Genomic DNA, 20,780 nt, shown 5'->3' with positions numbered 1-20,780 from the left:
AATCTTCAACTGTATTCGTGGTTGTGGCGCTTTTCTGCACCAACGCAAAGGAAGTTCTGTTCAGTCGTGCGGTGGGTGATGCTGTGAGATGCGTCGTCTTTAGCGCACGGAACCCCGATTTATTCGCCTAGACGGGAGAATAGAAACCCCAACAGTGTATGAAGCACGTTCTAACTTTGCCTGATATTGATTCGGATTTGCTTGGAGATCTTGAGCCCCAGGATGTTTTGACGGGTGTTCTCCAAACCGGGTTACTGAAGATTTCGCCTTCAACAGAGAGAAGAAGAAGAAAAAAAAGCATCGGCTGACAGTTTGAAAGGGGGACAAGCCGCCTTTCTGCACAGGATTTAAAACTACACTCGCTTCGACGTCTTTCCGAACCTAAAGAGGATAGATTTTGACAGAGGGAGAGATGAAAGTTTTTCCGGCAGTATTGTTTCTGATCACATTTTGGAGTCTGGAGTGGGAACCCGTGCTTCCCGATTCAATTATTCACATTGGTAAGTTCAGATCTCTGATACACCATCAATGACTGTCAGTCCACGTTGAAAAAAGCTATGCATTGTCGTGCAATTCGTTGAGATGCTGAGACCAGATCACCGTCCATTTAGCGAGTTGTAACCGAGCTTCGCGATGAATAAGGCTGTGGCTGCAATATCAGGTTGGAGAGATGAACATCTTCATCTGTCCTCATCAATGCGTCCATTATGTAGCCTATACGGCGGGTGAAGAACAGGTGGTTTCACTGGAAGCGATTTCTCGCGACGCCGCATTGTATGCACGCCACATTATGAAAAAAAAAAACTTGTATTTGCAAAGATCAGGAGTGTTGGTTATACTCTTTGTAAAGGGATAGAGCGAACGCGCAAGTGCGCGTGCATGTTTTAGCGATGGGCACGAGGATTGGCACTGCGCGCGAGATCGGATAGGGTCCAAGAGGTCTTAAATCAAAGCTGTAAAAGAGAGGGTTCCTCCGAGGGGCCACTGTGTGGAGGTGGAGGCCAGGGTGCTGGCGACTTGGCAGGAGGGAATTTGGCGTGGGAGCATGCGCGTGTTTAATTTAATTAAAGCTTGATGCACTAAAAAAAAAAAAAATATTGTAGCGCATGTGTTGGCGAGATGACGTGGTGCATGGAAAGTTGGATAAATAAGTCACGCCTTATCAATGACATTAATAAATCATCCCTAAATGACCCATTTAGCCTACACATGATTCTTGAGAGTAGCTATACTATATATATATATATATATATATATATATATATATATATATATATATATATATATATATATATATATATATATATATATATATATATAGTACTGCAAAATGTAAAAATATATATTTTTAGTAGCAGTTATATACACTATTTAAGGCAGAACGTCGTTTTACAATAACATTGTTAAAATTGTTAAAAGTTTGAATGCCTTATAATTTGAAAATTGAACACGTTTGTTTAAAAAAAAGTTTCTCCTTGTATTCTATGTTAATGCTGCGTCGTTGTTTTTAATATTATTGCACTGTGCTTTGTATTTGTTATGATTGGTCACAGTTGCTGGTGGAGGGGCCAGTGATTATCTGTCACCATGTGACCCTCCATTTGTACCACCTGTGGCCACTCGCAACAAACATTATACAATTTAATGATATAGCTACAGTAGCCTATAGGCTGTAAACTCAATAGGCTCCTAAAAAGTCATCTCGTAATGCGCGTATCATAACTCATTTATTTATCTAGTATTATCATCATATAGAAGATCTGCCAAATACAGCTGCCAGTGCCTTCTGTGTTCGTATTTTACTCATTTGATTGGTGCAAGTTGAGATCATTTAATGGGGAAAAAACGAGTGGTGCAATCTACCATAGCAAACAGGTGGTCTACAAGACATTCAATATATTTCATCCCAATCCAGAATTGCTTTTTGCCACATACGGTTCTTTGCACAGCAGGCTACCTTAATATGAAACAATAAATAAGATTAATCGCACATAGAAACAAACGAGTATGCCTTCTTTTTTACACCGTGCAATGCTTTTGCGTGTTTCACAGGGACTCTATTGCACTGAGGATAGCTTAGACAGTTTTGCTCGTCATTAGCAATTCCCTCCTAATCTGTTCTCTGCAATACCTCAGTGAAAACGTGACGTCGTTTGAATGCGAAAAAGACACCGTTTCTTTTCGGCGAGACGACTGATGAAGGCATTTTTATCACACACGCGCTTTACTTGATTGCAGAGGAGCCTTCTAATGATGTGCACACCAAGAGAAGTATCTCGCCCGCCGTGCGCTGCATCGCAATGCTGCAGCTCCTTTAGGAGCCCATTGAGAAAGTCACAGTGATTTATGTGTGTAGAGAGCTCAGAGTGTCCAGCAGTGTGCGGGTGTATCTTCAAATGCGCCCTTTAGTACCGACCAAGAAGTGCCAGTAGACGGCATAGGCCAGCTTTGAAGTTGGTTCCAGCCTCGGAGACTGATGATTAGGCAATTATCACAACACTAGTAGAAACGTTTGGCATTTTTGATCAAGCTTCCTCTATCGCCACCTAATGGCGTCAATGCGCTTCCCAAACTTAAAAATCCTTAGGGTATTACACTTTTGCAGGTCCTTTAGAGACCAATTGTCACACACATTGTTAAATATGATTCATAAATAAATTACATACCAATTATTGTTTGATCTCTAACATAATAACTTAAGTTATTCTGAGATCAAACAATAATTGGCAGACCCCCTGCCGCACCAACGCCAGACCCCCTGTTGTAGACCCCTGTTCTAGGTTGCTCTTTGCTCATCTAAGAATGCTTTTTGAAGGATATTTGCATTCTTCATTTTGTGTTTCAGCTATATAGCATTTAAATATACATGATATCAATATTTTTTTTGTTCTCAGATGCATAATTCAGATGCTTAATTGGTTGGGAGCACAGTATGAATCCTGTAGTACCAGTTTAATTCGGATGAAGTCTACTCACCGCTGTCTGTGTTCACAGTTGATTTTGAGCGTGGACTATTTTGTCTGTGACAGTTTTAATGGTATGGATCGCCCTCATTCTCAGGAAGATTTGACATATTGAGAGCACGTCTAGGGCTCTTAGGGGATATCACAATACTCTCCACTGACAGTATGTGTTTCGTTCTGGCTGAAGTTTTCCTTGTAATGTAGGTTGCGGGTATGACTTTTATTGCGCAACTGAAGAGAGTGGATGGAGGGGGGGAACAATATCAAAGCTGGTGGGGGAATCAAATCATTATCCCTTTCCTCTGCACAGTCATGGTTAGTTACATGTTAAACTCTAAAGCCAGAGGAAATTGTAAAATATAATCCTGAGCATTGCATTGTAGGTAGGACAGATGGGTAGTGCCATTTTGTTGGTCTATTTCTGGACCGAACTGCTGTGGCCTCCATCCCAAGAACATGGTGATAATGAGATGTGCTAGCCTGGAGACTATCCTTCATGTTGTGTTGCTTAATCTCTCTCTCTCTCTCTCTCTCTCTCTCTCTCTCTCTCTCTCTCTCTCTCTCTCTCTCTCTCTCTCTCTCTCTCTCTCTCTCTCTCTCTCTCTCCGTCCTTCTTTGTAGTCCTGCAATATAAAGTTGAGGTAATGAGGAGCGATGCTAGTAAAGGTCTTGTAATTACAAGCAGTGCGTGAAGATGTGTTTGTTTTGGAATGGATGGCTGCATTGTGCCTGCTCAGGTGTTGTAACAGATAATGAAAAGTTGAAACGCTAGATATAGAAGGCTTTTCCATAGATGATTGGGTGATTTAGTTTTAGGCTAGGAATTATTGTTGCATTAGCAGAAGCTTTCCTTCTGTTATAGTGGAAATGTTCTCAATTATCTGGCACATTGTGCAACATTCTGAGTTTTGGTTGAAGTCAGAAGAATAATTACTACAACTGGTGTCTCCTTAAAATGTCAGAATGCCTGATACGTACATTTATGCATGGACAGAAATGCATCTTTTATTCTGAAAGAAGTTTTATTATTTTATGTAAGGGCATGAGTAAATAAAAGAGCTTTAGTATTAAAGGGATAGTTCACCCAAAAATGAAAATTAGCCCATAATTTACTCACACTCAAGTCATCCTAGGTGTATACGACATTCTTCTTTCAGACGAATAAAATCGGAGCTATATTACAAAAGTCCAGGCTAATCCTTGGATTAGGTCGGGTCGGGTCAGCCGAAATTTTACTTTATAAAGTTTTAAATATGGATATTTTTCTTACACAAACGCATCGATTTGCTTCAGAAGGCCTTTATTAACACCCCAGAGCCGCGTGGTGCATGATATTTGATGGGCAGATGCACTTTTTATGGACTTCAAAAACAGAGCAACTATAAATCCAATTCTAATTCTTGGAATTGGATTAGCCTGCACTTTTGTAATATAACTCCGATTTTATTCGTCTGAAAGAAGAATGTCATATACACCTAGGATGACTTGAGGGTGAGTAAATTATGGGCTAATTTTCATTTTTGGGTGAACTATCCCTTTAAGCTCACATGAACACTTTTGTTTCTTTCAGTTTATGAAAGGAGTAATTGTATTGAAAAGCCAGCAAAGGTGTGACAAAATAAAGGTTGTCCTCTAGGGGTGCCGCTTGTAACATTTGCATTTCTTACTCTGGAATTTTTCCCAGAACCATTAGGGAACTATTGATCTTTTATGCTTCTAAATCACTAATCTGTGGTTTAGAGAACCCTTCAAATATCATTTGGATTTTTAGATAAATTCTGGTTAATGGTTCTCTGGCACTTCTTCGGTTTCCCTCACATATTTTTGAACGGATAATTGTGGATTAACTATCATGTAATGTCATGTGCATCAACAACGCACAATGATCTGTAATTCAAAAATGTAAAGAAAATTGCATTTACCATCAACAAATGCTCAAAGTTGATGTGTTAGAAGCAGGAAAAATGGGCAAGCGTAAGGAGTTGAGCGAGTTTGACAAGGGCCAAATTGTGATGGCTAGACGACTGGGTCAGAGCATCTCCAAAAATGCAGCTCTTGTGGGGTGTTCCAGGTCTGCAGTGGTCAGTATCTATCAAAAGTGGTCCTAGCAAGGAACAGTGGTGAACCGGGTGAAAGCACCAACAGTGGGCATGTGAGCATCAGAACTGGACCACGGAGCAATGGAAGATGGTGGCCTGGTCTGATGAATTATATTTTCTTTTACATCATGTGGATGGCTTGGTGCGTCGCTTACCTGGGGAACACATGGCACCAGGATGCACTATGGGAAGAAGGCAAGCCGGCGGAGGCAGTGTGATGCTTTGGGCAATGCTATCCATGTGGATGTTACTTTGACACGTACCACCTACCTAAGCATTGTTGCAGACCATGTACACCCTTTCATAGAAACGGTATTCTCTGGTGGCTGTGGCCTCTTTCAGCAGGAGAATGTGCCCTGCCACAAAGCAAAAATGGTTCAGGAATGGTTTGAGGAGGACAATGAGTTTGAGGTGTTGACTTGGCCTCCAAATTCCCCAAATCTCAATCCAGTCAAGCATCTGTGGGATGTGCACTTACAGCTTACAGGACTTAAAGTATCTGCTGTTAACATCTTGATGCCAGATACCACAGTACACCTTCAGGGGTCTAGTGGAGTCCATGCCTCGACGGGTCAGGGTGGTTTTGGCAGTAAAATGGCGGACCAACATATATTAGGTTATAATGTTATGCCTGATCTGTGTTACAGAGTATTTGTTTTTTGAGGATGTGTGATGGATTTAATTTACAATTGATTTTCTGCTTATCAGTTCTCATGTTCAGCATTTTTTTTCTTCTTCTTCTTTTTTTTGTTTTGATTTTGGCCTGGTTTCACAGACAGGTCTTAGATTAAGCAAGGATTAGGCCTTAGTTTAATTAAGAATTTTTTTAAATTAGCTTTTATAAACATTCCTTAGAAATAAAAACATTACTGGTGTGCATCGTGAAACAACGAGAGCGATTATATTTTTTTAAGATATGTCAGTGTAAGTTGCTTTCAGTTAAAACGGCTCAAACATGCATGTTAGTCCAGGATAGGTTTAAGCCTTGTCTGTGAAATCGTCGGTAAATCTCTCAGATTATGTTATCAGAACACAAGAGGAGAAAGTTTGCCTGAATGCGTCCGTCTTTCTGTGCTCTACTTTTGAAGTTTCGGGAGGATCTACCCACTGTCATGAAATTTTGAGAACGTGAGAGACGTTGTTTTTCCTCTATTGTCTCGTTGAATTCATGACACTAAGACACTGAGTGATTTCCAGTTTGTTTAGTACTACACAGGCTCCCAGTTGATTGCAATGCAGCGCTACGCTGAACACGTCAATCAAGGCTTGCTGTGGGCGTTATGGTTTGTTGCAGTGTTACAATTACAATACATGGGCTTGAAAAGAGTGTTTCGCCTCAATAACCGCTATTCGATTGTCCATAATATCCCCATGCAAATGTGACGCTTGTGTTGTAAAAATGTTGGCTGAACACAAAAGTATGGGTGGTTCCTGACCAACAAATGCTGTTACTCTAGGAAAGATGTTTAATCCGTTGTAAGATTTCTAAAACTCCTAGAATGTGTGCGAGACGTCTTGCTGTAAACAAGCATGCTGAAATACGGTGTAGCCACCTTTCAAGCTCCGCTCTAAAGGGAGCGAGTCCCCTTTGAGAACTTATCTCTGATCATTGCAAGCTCTTTCACCTGAAGCCTTGGGCCTCCTCCTTTGACTTTTCTCTCTTTCTGTGGCTTTCTCTCTTTTCTCTGTCTGTCTGTATCTTTCTCTCTTTCTTCCCACCTGGTCCCATTCAATAGCTTTCTGCTTTGATCTGCTTCGAAAGCACACAAGTTAAGTTTTAGGTGTTTCTTACATTTTCTTATGCAGTCACTCCCCTGTAGGTGGCAGTAAGTGAGGCTGGATGTGTGAAATGCAGTGCTGTCATATGCTTGTTTACTGTCATTGAATTGTGAATCACAGTCATTTGCAGGTAGCCGTTTGCTGAGAAAGAAAGCGCTCAGTCTGTACTGCAGAGAACATGTTTTTCCTTTCATACACTTTTGATTTTATTGCCTTCTCGTGATAAGCTTTGTCACTTTCTCTTTCACCATCTGTCTCTCTCTCTCTCTTGCACACGCTCCCCTGATTAAACAAGAAGGGTCTGGCTGCAGACTTGCACTTGCCCTCTCAGACTTGCATTCTCAGTCACCTGCGCTTCCTCCCCAAAATAGATTGTTAACTTAATTTTTATACATCCTAATGATATTGAAAACCTATTTGTCAAGTTGCCAGACATGACTGAATGTATTGCTGTCCAATTAAAACAATAAATATATATACAATCACCTAAAGGATTATTAGGAACACCTGTTCAATTTCTCATTAATGCAATTATCTAATCAACCAATCACATGGCAGTTGCTTCAATGCATTTAGGGGGGTGGTCCTGGTCAAGACAATCTCCTGAACTCCAAACTGAATGTCAGAATGGGAAAGAAAGGTGATTTAAGCCATTTTGAGCGTGGCATGGTTGTTGGGGCCAGACGGACCGGTCTGAGTGTTTCACAATCTGCTCAGTTACTGGGATTTTCACGCACAACCATTTCCAGGGTTTACAAAGAATGGTGTGAAAAGGGAAAAACATCCAGTATCCGGCAGTCCTGTGGGCGAAAATGCCTTGTTGATGTTAGAGGTCAGAGGAGAATGGGCCGACTGATTCAAGCTGATAGAAAAGCAACTTTGACTGAAATAACCACTCGTTACAACCGAGGTATGCAGCAAAGCATTTGTGAAGCCACAACACACACAACCTTGAGGAGGATGGGCTACAACAGCAGAAGACCCCACCGGGTACCACTCATCTCCACTACAAATAGGAAAAAGAGGCTACAATTTGCACTAGCTCACCAAAATTGGACAGTTGAAGACTGGAAAAATGTTGCCTGGTCTGATGAGTCTCGATTTCTGTTGAGACATTCAGATGGTAGAGTCAGAATTATGTTTAAACAGAATTGGAACATGGATCCATCATGCCTTGTTACCACTGTGCAGGCTGGTGGTGGTGGTGTAATGGTGTGGGGGATGTTTTCTTGGCACACTTTAGGCCCCTTAGTGCCAATTGGGCATCGTTTAAATGCCACGGCCTACCTGAGCATTGTTTCTGACCATGTCCATCCTTTTATGACCACCATGTACCCATCATCTGATGGCTACTTCCAGCAGGATAATGCACCATGTCACAAAGCTTGAATCATTTCAAATTGTTTTCTTTAACATGACAATGAGTTCACTGTACTAAAATGGCCCCCACAGTCACCAGATCTCAACCCAATAGAGCATCTTTGGGATGTGGTGGAACGGGAGCTTCGTGCCCTGGATGTGCATCCCACAAATCTCCATCAACTGCAAGATGCTATCCTATCAATATTGGCCAACATTTCTAAAGAATGCTTTCAGCACCTTGTTGAATCAATGCCACGTAGAATTAAGGCAGTTCTGAAGGCGAAAGGGGGTCAAACACAGTATTTATGGTGTATGGTGTTCCTAATAATCCTTTAGGTGAGTGTGTGTGTATATATATATATATATATATATAATATATATAATAAATCAATATTGATGATCCCTTTTTGTAATTGTTTTTGCGATGTACAGTAGAAAACTGTAAGTCATTGTATCAACAACTTGTTCAAGGAACATATGCATGTCCTATATCTGAGTGATACAAAGTCGGAGGGTTCCAGAACATCATTCCTTTACTCTGAAAATTCAGCCTTCAATAACTTGTCCATCTCCTTGGTCTTGTTCCTTCAGTATTTTGGCAAAACGTGGGCGATAAGCTAGCCTGGTCCTACCAGACTCTCGTACATTTCATTTGTACAGAGAGTCTGGCCACTCTCCATTGACAAGCGTTTACTTCCTCGAAGGCGGGTACTCTGTTGAAGTTTAAAACTATTGGATCTGCCCAGAGCTATTCTGGATCTGCCATAACCAATCGCTAACGTATGTCATGCGCCGTTCGCCTTTATTTCTCACACGGAAATCCGTAAAAATAAATGTGCAGCCACCTCAGTGATAAAACCGGATTGTTATTTATTCACGGTGGAGGGGAGAGTTTTGTGATCGGGAACGCGCTGCTCACGTGGTCCATAACATGATTGTATGCTGTAAATAAAATATCATATGCTTGGTATGATGAGAATAAATGCTGCCGTAAATAATGGCCCAATACAAATGTTTACGTGCTTTTCTTCTTTTTATTTTTTGAGCGCTGATTAAATATATTGCTCTTGAAAATACTTGCCAGCATTTAAAGAAATACAAGTCTAGAAATGCATCCAAATTACAGCGCAACCGCACGGTGCTCTGCAGGGGTCAAAAAGGATATAAACAGTGAATTTTGAAGTGATATATTCTTGGAAACTCAGAGATGTGGATTCGGACAGCAATTAAATTACCACATCTTGGTGTTTGTCTAAAACAGAAGGTAATTCGGCCGGGGATTTTTACGCGGGTGGTGGGAGACGGACGGCAATAAAATCACTGACTAGCCCCTGTAAATGATGACAATACCTTCCGACCGCACGAGAAACAATTAACTTACCGGGGCTTCAGCCAACTCCTTCACCACTAACGGAGCGAGCTGGAAAATCAAACTTTTCCCGGTACACAACATCATGGCCACCAACAAAACTCAGCTAAGATTGTTCTTGCTCTGGCTTTAACTTCTGGATATTTGGCAGCGGTGCCACAACGGAATGAATGGCTTCGCTCGCATCTTTCTCCGCCGCCATTACTGAACTACAACTCAAACTAGCGCACGACATGTTCGGAGAAAACCTAAGAATATACCGCAGTCCCAGACGGAGTACTGGAGGAAAATGAAAATTGAGCGGAAGTACGTAGGAGGCCGGAGCCAGGCTAGCGATAAGCTATCCTACTGTGGTTTCAGTGTTTAAGCGATGTAATAAACCTAATACAATAACACCAATTCCATCACCTAACACCTAACACCATTCCATCAAAATACTTTACTGTATGTATGCAAGATAGTAACGGAGTGGTATCATTGTTGGCTACCACAACCATGATAATTAGCGTCAGCACAAAAAGAGCAGCAGTTTGTAAATCAATATAATTTTTAATTATTACATATCAGCGATTTAAAGTCTAAACATAGCATATAATTATATATTGACAAAATATATTTATACATACGGCAATGATTTTTGAACTCAGCTGGAAGTAATTCAGAATCGGATATGATCCACAAGTGGCGTTGCAGGCAGCGGAGAATGCACGTGGCGATTGCAAGTAAGGTCACTTGCAGAGGAAGCGCAGGCGTCTGAGAGTGCAAGTCTGAGAGTGCAAGAGCAAGTCTGCTGCAGACACTATTGGATTAAACTGGTGCACTTTTCCTTGTTTAAAAAAAAAAAAGAACAAAATCTGTCTTCTCATTTGCATAGACAGTTTTTTTTTACTCTGCGAGTCGGTGGTGGACGTCTGTTTTTGCAAGTAATTGTTCTGTTTTTTTTTAAAGAAATAGTCACATTGTGAAAAATAAAGTCCAAATTATTAGAAATAAAGATGCATTTATGAGAAACGGTCACAGTTGTGAGAAAAAATCAAAATGCTATTGTGAGATATAGTCTCAAGTTTGAGATATAATGTCACAATCATGCGGGGAAAAAAGTTGCAATTATGTGAAATAGTCCAATTGTGAGATATAAAAATTTTATTGTCAGGAATAACGTCGCAATTATGAGAAATAAAGTTGCAATTACTGTATGAGAAATAGTCACAATTTTAAGATGATAAAAAAAAGAAGTTCTGAAGTATAAAGTCTTAATTGTGAGATATACCGTTGCAATTATAAGATCATATTAAAATGTAGTTATGAAGTCTCAATTGTGAGATATATAAAGTATGAGAAATACATTTGCAATTGATTTTATTTCTTGAAGGTGGAAAAACAGGCTTCCTAGTGTTCTGATGGTTGATATTAATATGTTTGTGCATGCTAAATAACAAGTTGTGAATTGTGCAGCAATACTTATGCAAATACCTTATTCAATTAATCTGTTCTAAGCATAAGTCTTGTAAATCTTAAAAAGTTAAGCTTTAAATCCTCTTTGGAAAAAGCCTGCTCTAAATCGTGTGGATATTGTTGTTTGGTCTCACTAATTCCTCTGATTTTTCCTGACCCTGAAATAAGGCATCTGCCTTTGTTCTCTGTAAAAGTCAATTCCCCCACTTATGCCACTGTAGATCCTTGCCTCATTATTTTTGAGACCTCTGCTTCGGTCAATAAAGGTAACAAAATGACAGCACACACATAATGCCGTTTTAATGATTGGAAACAACAGCAGCTCCAAGGTAACTGCGTATATAGCGGGCCGAATAACACCGAGAGATGCAATTTAGTTACGAGGATGTGATTTGTGTCTTTCTGGTATTAAATCAGGTGTGTTTATCTGAAGCAAACAGGAAATGAAAATCAGGATGTATTGTAGACCAACAACAATAACAGAGAAAGGAGTTGTTTAAAAGTGTAGTTGTTTTCTGCAGCGATAACCTGTGTGTTTCTATAGTAGCGAAAGCAGTGAAACCGCCGTACATTCATGCTGAGAAAATGGAAGTCAGTGGGACGTTACTTCTAGACACTGCTGCTGGATAATACGGCTTTGTTCCAATAGGCAAGACTGCATCAGCTTCAAGGCTCGGCTCCCAGCCAGGCAAGTGCAAGGCTAAAACACTGATCTCAGGCTCTTGCTAGAGATTCTGCATTTTTGTTGCTATGTAATGTTGCTCTTGGGACAACCTCCATTTGGATTTAATGCACCATGAAAAGAGGATAAACCCTTCCCTTTAGGGTACGAGAGAGGAGGAAAAGTCTGTTGTGTTGTTTACTTTGAGGCGACCGTGCGGTAACATGATTCAGACTCAGACTCTGTCCCTAGCTGCATCTGCTTTAATGTACTTATTGGCAAGTTTAGCTTCCTGTAACTTGTGTCAAACAGGGTTCCTCATCATATTCTGGCTAATAGGGCGTGTTGAAGGGGACAACCGTCTGTGAGCGCTTAAAACTGGATACGATTTAGGACTGACACTCAAACGCTCACAGCAACCAATCAGTTCTTGTTTATGCCAGAAGTTGACTGTAATAAAGTACTACTGGTTTGATTATTTGTTGCAAGAATACAGAAGCATCTTCTTTTTCCCTCTCAGCTTCTACACAGTAAAAGCCTTTTTCCATGATTTTCAAATAACACCAAACTTATGGTTGCACATTTTATTTGATGATTATAGTGTGAGGCAAGAATAAGGCTTTATTTCAGTGTTGAATTAGATGACGCAGGAAAATAAGACAAAACGAAATGTATTTCATGCTAATCTCGCAAAAGCAATCACCAGCTCAACCCACTCTGTGATGCATTGTAGAATATTGTAATAATCATATGTATGTGTGATATACTCAGGAGTCATGGGAGTACACTAGATTCTGTAGAAATATAATCACTAGAAATTTCTAAACCAGTGATTCTTGACCTTTTTGTTGCAAGGCACATCAGGTTTTGGTTTGGTTTATTTTAATATTTGTTTTGTCTCATTTTAAATGATTTTTTTAAGTCATGCTGAGCCCCCCTTGGAAGTTTGCTGATTGAGAACTACTATTCTACACTGAACAAAAAGCTCAGTTGTTAATAAAACAGAATAGTTGAGTACATTATTACAAGAAAATACTTTTTCAGTCTGTCATCTTAAAAATGTCATGTTTATTTCAATGTGGTAGCCTACTTGTCGATTACTTGTGTTTTTTTGTCAAAATTATTATATTATGTGTGTAGAGGTTATACAACCTCTTCTGTCCATACAGGTGAAGCGTGTAATTTCTGTATCATTAGCATCACCAAACGGAATGTACCATACAGTATGTGTTCAAAGTTCAAAACATAACAGAAATGGTCCCGACCACTAGGGGCAGATGTTCCTGAATTGACCGTTTGCAAAGACCCGCCCCCTTTAGTTACTGTTGCTACGTCCGACAAGCCATGGTGCTTGTTCTCACATAGAGAAAACACATCGCAGAGCAAAGAGGACACTCACGACACGCCGACAGGCAGGCCAGAGCAAGTTACTTTTGATATGAAACAAAGTCTCAACTTTGAAATTGTCATTTAAAAAAAAAAATTAAACAATAAATACCGTTTTGTGGCTTTTTAATGTGTCGTGATCGCTGTAGCACCTCAGTTAAAGCTGCTCGTTAACCATTGTTAAGCATGAAATAAACATGAGTGAACACTAAAAGAAATGTTGTTTCAACCGCAGAAAGACGTCAGAACACACCGTTTTTCCAAGTTCAAGTCCACCGATGTTAATCTAAAAACTCTCCTGACGGCTTTGTCGGACAAAACGGCAGATTTGGCGATGTGATTGGTCTGATCGCCTGTCAATCAAACTTGCGGTGAAGGGTGAACTGGGCAAAAGTATCAATATATCATATTTGAAAGAAGTCTCTTATGCCTAATTAAAAAGTTTATATTTTAAAATATTATTATAATTTAAAGCAACTCTTTTAAAGGCACAATATGTAAGATTTTTGGATTAAAATGTCCAAAAACCACTAGAACAAGGTTAAATATTTTGTTGACTTGTGTACTTACATTATCCCAAATGTTTCCAAGAATGTTTAAATCCAGAGAAATAAGCCATTTTAACCAGGACACTGACCATGTCCGTTCGTCGCCTCAATGACATCATACCCGCGTTACCCTCAATTTCCGTTTTTATTTTGTAGAAACCATGGAAACACCAAAGATGCTTTAATATATTACGTTTTATTTGAGCAACTGTTTGGATACATTCATCGACAGAAAATTAATAATTGTCAGTCTTAGTTTGAAACTCGCTTTCTTGATTTACCATGAGTACCATGTTTTACCATGCCTTATATCGATCTAGTTTACTGCAGTGTGCAATAAGTGTCTCATAGTAGCCACCGAGCGAACGCACAGGGTAGCATTATAACAATTTTCAACACACTCAAATGCATCAAATATGATAAAACGGCGTCTGCGGCATAATAAAAGCTCCACTGCTCTCGTGCCATGTGTTGCACTCGTCTCTCATTAGCAATCGCTCCAACGGCCTCATTCCACTCTAATGGCTTTCAGCCCCACCCTGCTTCATACTGCAGTAACATTAATAAATCTTTAATATATTAGCTCCTCCATTAATATGATTTCTGCCCCAAATACCATCAGATTCTTTTCCACTGGCTGTAGAAGTGAAGACAACAACTCCCATAATTCAGAGAAATCAAGCCGCCATCAAGCTACGCGTTTTTTTTTTATTTTTTAAACGACCTCCAGTGGCAAAAATTACATATTGTGCCTTTAATATATTTTAAAATCCATTCTTCAGTGTCACACGATCCTTCAGAAATCATTCTAATTTTCTGATTTGCTACTCAAGAAACATTTCGTATTATTATCAATGATGTAAACAGTGATGCATTTTTTAGAACTCGTTGATAAATATGATTTTTGTAACATTATAAATGTCTTTTATCAACGTTTTTATCGATTTAATGCATCCTTGCTGAATAAAAGTATTAAATTCTTTCTTTTACTTTTGTCCCTGCATATTCAACTGGAAAAAAATGGCATGCTTCACTTTTAAACAGGGCAAACCTGCTCAGCTTCTGTCAGGTGCAATTACCTTTTTGAATCTTTACCTTTACCAGTTTTCTCACACTCACCCTTGCACTCAAGCTCGACCAACTCTTCTGCTGCTCTCGGCTTGATTACTTCATAAGTCTTAGCCATTTCCAAATGACCCCTTCAGTATGGGAGATCGCCTCTTGAACCTCTGCTTCTACCCCAGTTTCACAGCTTAAAACAGCCCCTCTGACCTACTCCATCATCCCTTCTCATCCTCCTGGAGCCTTGAGCATCACCCTCATTTGCACTGTTTAATGCCGTGTGACCACCCAGTCAGGTCACCAGCGCTTTGGCTGGCTAGTTTGGATCTTGTGTTGATTTCCCATAACTCAGTGCATGTCACTTCATCTCTGTGCATCTTTAGCTCCTATGGCCTTTGCTCTGTGTGAAAATGCAGTGTCCTTATTTGTTTTCCTTGACTGGCAACCTACAAACAGTTGTGTTGTGGCTGAGTGTTGCTGTGTTTATGTAATTCACACATGCAATGCGTTGCTTGTGAAGCTTGGATGACGTGGCTTCGGCAACGCCATATGGTCAATGAAGCGTAAAGACCTAAATAAATACACTTGCGATATTAATTTGTGTCCATATTGAATATCTTCACAACACCATACTTTTTCACCCAAGCTAAAAATGTCTCCTAGTAATTGCGCTGGTGAAAAGGAACAATCTAACGTCCCTACAGAGTTCAGGTCTCTCAACCTTTTTCCCATCGTGTTGCAGTCTGATAATTGGCTTGCACCACCAAACCTGTGTTATTATAGGGGCAATTTGAGAGCTGGGTCGACCAATCTAACTGAAGAGGAAGTGTTAGTAGATAGGGGCCGAAAATGGGCAAATGGGGATGGAATGACGCATTGCTTTTCTCTTGGAGTGAAATTAGCTGTGTTTTGTGGATTGTTTGATCTGCTTGCAATGGCCTGTCAGTCTGTCACACAGCCAGTCCGCTGTGCAATTTGCCAACATGTTGAGCCACCATCTACTCAGCTCTCATTTAGAGTTTCCCCATTCTGCTCACATTCATGTCATCTGACAGGGAAATTGCTTTTCTTGTTATCGGATATCGCTCTTCACACAAAGCTCAGCATAGGCGCTCACGCTTAAAGAAAATAGTCCAGTGTATTTATCATAATGGCTTTAGGAATTCTCTGGGGTTATTATTATGCCTGTATGTTACAATTATAGTGACCAGAGGCAAAAAAAAAAATATTGTAAAGCATAAAGGATTTTTGGCATCAATTGAGATTGTAGCATTCTTTCATGATTCTCCATCACTGATATTAGACATGCATACAGATTATTATGTAAAAGCTGCTCCTGAAATATTTTCAAAGCTATTCTCTTGATAGGACTCATGCTGTTTATATACCTGGAGGTCAAGGTTTTGTTGGTTAGCATGGCCCCATTAGCTCCTGATGCTGTAATTAAACTATCTGGGTCAAAAGCGTTGTTCATTCACAGCCATTTAAAGGCAACAATGTTCAATGTTTTGTTTTATTTTGATAAAAACAATATATATATAGGTGAAGTGAATAAAACTGATCATCTTTTCATCACGGCACCTGATAGTGGGTGGGGTATATTAGGCAGCAAGTGAGCATTTTGTCCTTTGCGTTAGAAGCAGGAAAAATGGGCAAGCGTAAGGATTTGAGCGAGTTTGACAGGGGCCAAATTGTGACGGCTAGACGACTGGGTCAGAGCATCTCCAAAACTCCAGATCTTGTGGGGTGTTTCCGGTCTGCAGTGGTCAGTATTTATCAAAAGTGGTCCAAGGAAGTAACAGTGGTGAACCGCGACAGGGTCATCGGCGGCCAAGGCTCACTGATGCACGTGGGGAGCGAAGGCTGGCCCGTGTGGTCCAATCAAACAGATGAGAAACTGTAGCTCAAATTAATGTTAATCAAGTTAATGCTGGTTTTGATTGAAAGGTGTCAAAATACATGGTGTATCGCAGTTTGTTGAGTATGGGGCTGCATAGCCGCAGACCAGTAAGGGTGCCCATGCTGACCCCTGTCCGCCGCCGAAAGCACCAACTGTGGGCACATGAGCATCAGAACTGGACCAAGGAGCAATGGAAGAAGACGGCCTGGTCTGATGAATCGCGTTTTCTTTTACATCACGTGGATGGACAGGTGTGTGTGCATCACTTACCTGGGGCACACATGGCACCAGGATGCACTATGGGAAGAAGGCAAGCCAAAGGAGGCAGTGTGATGCTTTGGGCAATGTTCTGCTGGGAAACCTCGGGTCCTGCCATCCATGTGGATGTTACTTTCACACGTACCACCTACCTAAGCATTGTTGCAGATCATGTACACCCTTTCATGAAACGGTGTGCTTTCAGACAAAACGTGCAATGGTTCAGGAATGGTTTGAGGAGCACAACGAGTTTGAGGTGTTGACTTGGCCTCCAAATTCCCCACATCTCAATCCAATCGAGCATCTGTGGGATGTGCTGAACAAACAAGTCAGATTCATGGTGGCCCCACCTCACAACTTACAGGACTTAAAGGATCTGATGCTAACATCTTGGCGCCAGATACCACAGCATACCTTCAGGGGTCTAGTGGAGTCCATGCCTCGACGGGTTAGGGCTGTTTGGGCAGCAGAAGGGGGATCAACACAATATTAGGAAGGTGGTCATCTGTGTATCATTATAGTGTAGCAGATGTTTTATTACTGTCTGTTTATTTTATTTTTGGGGAGCTATTAAATAGACATATTTTTACATCATAGCTCATGATAGTCATTAATGAAGGGTTTGGGACTGTCTAAGTATTCTACTTCTGCCAATCAGTGATCATTTTTTCTGCAGCTCCAGAGTAATTTATCACATGGCATTTATGGCTCAGGTAATTGGTAATTCTGTTGTCCCATGATTAAAGATGGCAGATTTTTTCAGAATGCCTACTTCTGAGGGGTCCTGCACCAGCAAAGCAAGTGCCATTGAGAAAAAAAGGGAATGCTAACGGGCAGCTTTTTCAAGGTTTTGTAGACCTCTTTGTTTTATAGCTACAAATATACATTTTGACAACATAAATGTTAAATATTGGCTTTAACAACTGCTGCATGTACGCCGGTGGCCTGCAGGAGGATGTGGGCATAATGTAATTTCCATATGGAATCGCAGGGGGAAAACAACAGATTGGAGACTGTCGCTGTTAGCGGTTGTTGCCCTTTCCAAAACGGTGGCATTTTCGTCGGTCAGTTTGTCCCTTGTTTCCTCTGGTCAGTTCAAATTGTGCTACTTGTGTTTTTCTGTCCAGCTGGGAGGACACTGATGTGGTTTGAACTCCCTAGAGAGAGTCTGATCACAGGCCTTAAAATTGCTTTGAAGGAAACAAATAAGGCTGCTTCCTTATAGCAAAATGCACCGCCTGCTTCACATTTATTGGATAGTCAAAGTTTGCGGTCTCTTTTTTTCCCACAAGGACTCGTTGAGTCACTAGCTAATCGAATTTGAATAGAAGTTAATTTGTATTGATTGCTGAATTCAGAGTTTTTGTCCTACACTTTAAACAGGGAAACCCACAGGCTGATGCAAATCCTCGAAATACACTTTTTATTTTCCGTCTTCATCGCAGAAATTCTCCACCACCTTGCCATGCTTTCTGACCACCCATCTTTCCACTGATAATTGGATCCCGGGAAAAGCTCAGTGAGAAACTACTTTACATAGCTTTCTAAACCAGAACATGGGATTCCAGTTCGCTTCAATATTGCATTTCAACACTGCGTGAGTGGATGAAATATTCATACCTCAAAAGTGACTTTAATATGGGAATATTTCTAGAAGTGTGGGAGTAGAATTTGACCTGATCTGTTGGCATTCATTTAATATGTAATGGTGTCAATGTATCTGTTCATCTGAGCTAAATCTGACATATGCTCAGTTTAGATCTGTGGTTTAATAGTTCAAACATTTTTATCGTTTTTTTCAACTATATTTATATCTGTCTTTTAATCAAACATGAAAAACATCCACTAGTTCAAGCTGTGTGGAGAGTAAAAGAACAGGATGCTAATAAGATTAGAAGCTAGCTTTGTCAGGACTGTAGCAGTTGCATGGTTAATGCCTCGTAATCCCTTAGTAGTGGAAATGGAAACTTGGAATTTTCTAGTAGTTCTAAGATCAAAAGATTGAGTCGTTCCAGTTCTGCGCTATCCAAATTCTGCTAAATGAATACTGTAGCTGAAATATATCAGGACACTTGCAGTAGAGCTGCTTATTAGCAAATCAAACTAAGCTACAGTGTTGGGGCGTAGCTAACAAAAAGCAGAAGCACTACTACCTTAACTACATTTTCATTAGCGTGACAGTTGCTCAGCTTTTCCAATAACAAGATACTTTATCCAACAAGTAGCACTGTAGCGTGACAACATGGTATATTGCAGCCTTGTTGAGTCAACTGAGACACAAAACCCTCTCTATCTCATACAATACTGTAGCTCGAGTTTGAAGTCCAATTTGTAACTCAGGTTCATTAGATTAATTTTGCTTCTGGCATGTTTGTGGAGTGCGTTTAATTTCCCCCAAAGTTTAATCTGGCTTTAAAAAAAAATCCCCCTTTGTTGAATTTTTTTAAATATATGCTTTCAGACAAAACGTGCAAATTCATCAGTCAACACCATTGCTGAGTATTTTCTCCTTAAAACTGCAGTGCAAAGACACTGTTTGAAATCGCCTGTGTTTCTGATGTTACAAACCTTGTAACCAATCACGTCAACGTGTGGGCGGGCTTTAGCATATCATTAACTATTATCTGAAGCAGGGGGGTCTCAAGAGAAGCCAGATTATCCCAGTATATTTTTCTGTTGATATGAAAAGTTGTGTACATTTAGCAATATAGCGGCTGAATTATGTATATGATGTATATTACAATGTTATTATGAACTATATGCCTTTCTCCATTGACGTTTTATGATATTCAAAGCTTTTTTTAAGGATACTGGTTTTTAGAAGGCAGACTAAGATGGCGAACAGGAACATGGTTTGTGTAACATTAGCAAAACATTATTAGCTGTTTGATAACATAGTCAAGCAAAAGGTTAAAGGGTTAGTTCACCCAAAAATGAAAATTCTGTCATTAATTACTTACCCTCATGTCGTTCGATACCCGTGAGACCTCCGTTCATCTTCGGAACACAAATGAATATATTTTAGTTGAAATCCGATGGCTCAGAAAGGCCTCCATTGGCACAATGCACTTTACACTCTCAAGACCCATAAAATTGCATGCATTGTGCCAATGGAGGCCTTTCTGAGCCATCGGATTTCAACTAAAAATATATTCATCTGTGTTCCGAAGATGAACGGAGGTCTTACGGATGTCGAATGACATGAGGGTAAGTAATTCATGACAGAATTTTCATTTTTGGGTGAACTAACCCTTTAATCATATTAATTACAGTTATGTGTCCGACGTTATAAAGAGTGATACCTTTGTGCAGCGTTTACTACAGTAACTTGACGCAAAAGTTGACCGAGTGGATCTCTGAGCTGGTTTGAGTGGAGGCAGGGATAAGGGTGTAGTGTTACATTTAAGCTATTTTAAGAACAAAAATTCTCACAGGAAAAGACGCTTAAATATGTCATTTTGGTGATTTAAGGGATACAGTTATTGACTACTGGGAGACATATGAGGGATCCCCTTCCTTCCTAAAATCCATCTATATTTTTATGTATGAAAAAACATTTAAACTGTTAGATAAATAGTAAGATTAACATATTGTAGAGTAACATATTGTTTCCAAACTCAAATTGACTATAATTAATGTTGGTATTAACCTGAAGAAGAACATTTTCAATTAAAAAAAATGTGTATAAGCAACTTTCACAATAAATATATGTAAGCAGCTTACGTACTGCGTTAAGAATACTGCCTTACAACCCCATTGAGCAAGATAAAGGGGACTATAGTGAGAAAATCTCACTAGAAAGATACAAAGCAAACAATTCTGGAAAGTATGTATACGGCAAGAAAGGAGAGAAACATTTAGAAATTAAACAGTTAGAATGTTTGGTAGACTTTATCCATTTTTGCTTTGTCTTTTTATTCTCTGAAATTTTCTGGGGA

The 20,780-nt window shown here is 39.9% G+C and overlaps 1 protein-coding gene across 1 annotated transcript in view; it reads left to right on the top strand.

The window, feature by feature from the left end:
• Positions 1–412: 412 nt before the first annotated feature.
• The window catches only part of grid2 (glutamate receptor, ionotropic, delta 2), a gene marked incomplete at both ends in the record, with an annotated part of 524,276 nt that continues 503,908 nt past the window's right edge, over positions 413–20,780 (top strand). Inside the window, one exon of the mRNA XM_079827346.1 lies at positions 413–500. Within this exon, the coding sequence (XP_079683472.1) occupies positions 413–500 (88 nt within the window). The remainder of the gene's footprint in view (positions 501–20,780) is intronic.

Source organism: Gobio gobio (genome assembly GCF_949357685.1).
Source record: "Gobio gobio genome assembly, chromosome: 10".
Lineage (NCBI taxonomy): Eukaryota > Metazoa > Chordata > Actinopteri > Cypriniformes > Gobionidae > Gobio > Gobio gobio.
This window is presented reverse-complemented; position numbering and strand designations above follow the sequence as displayed.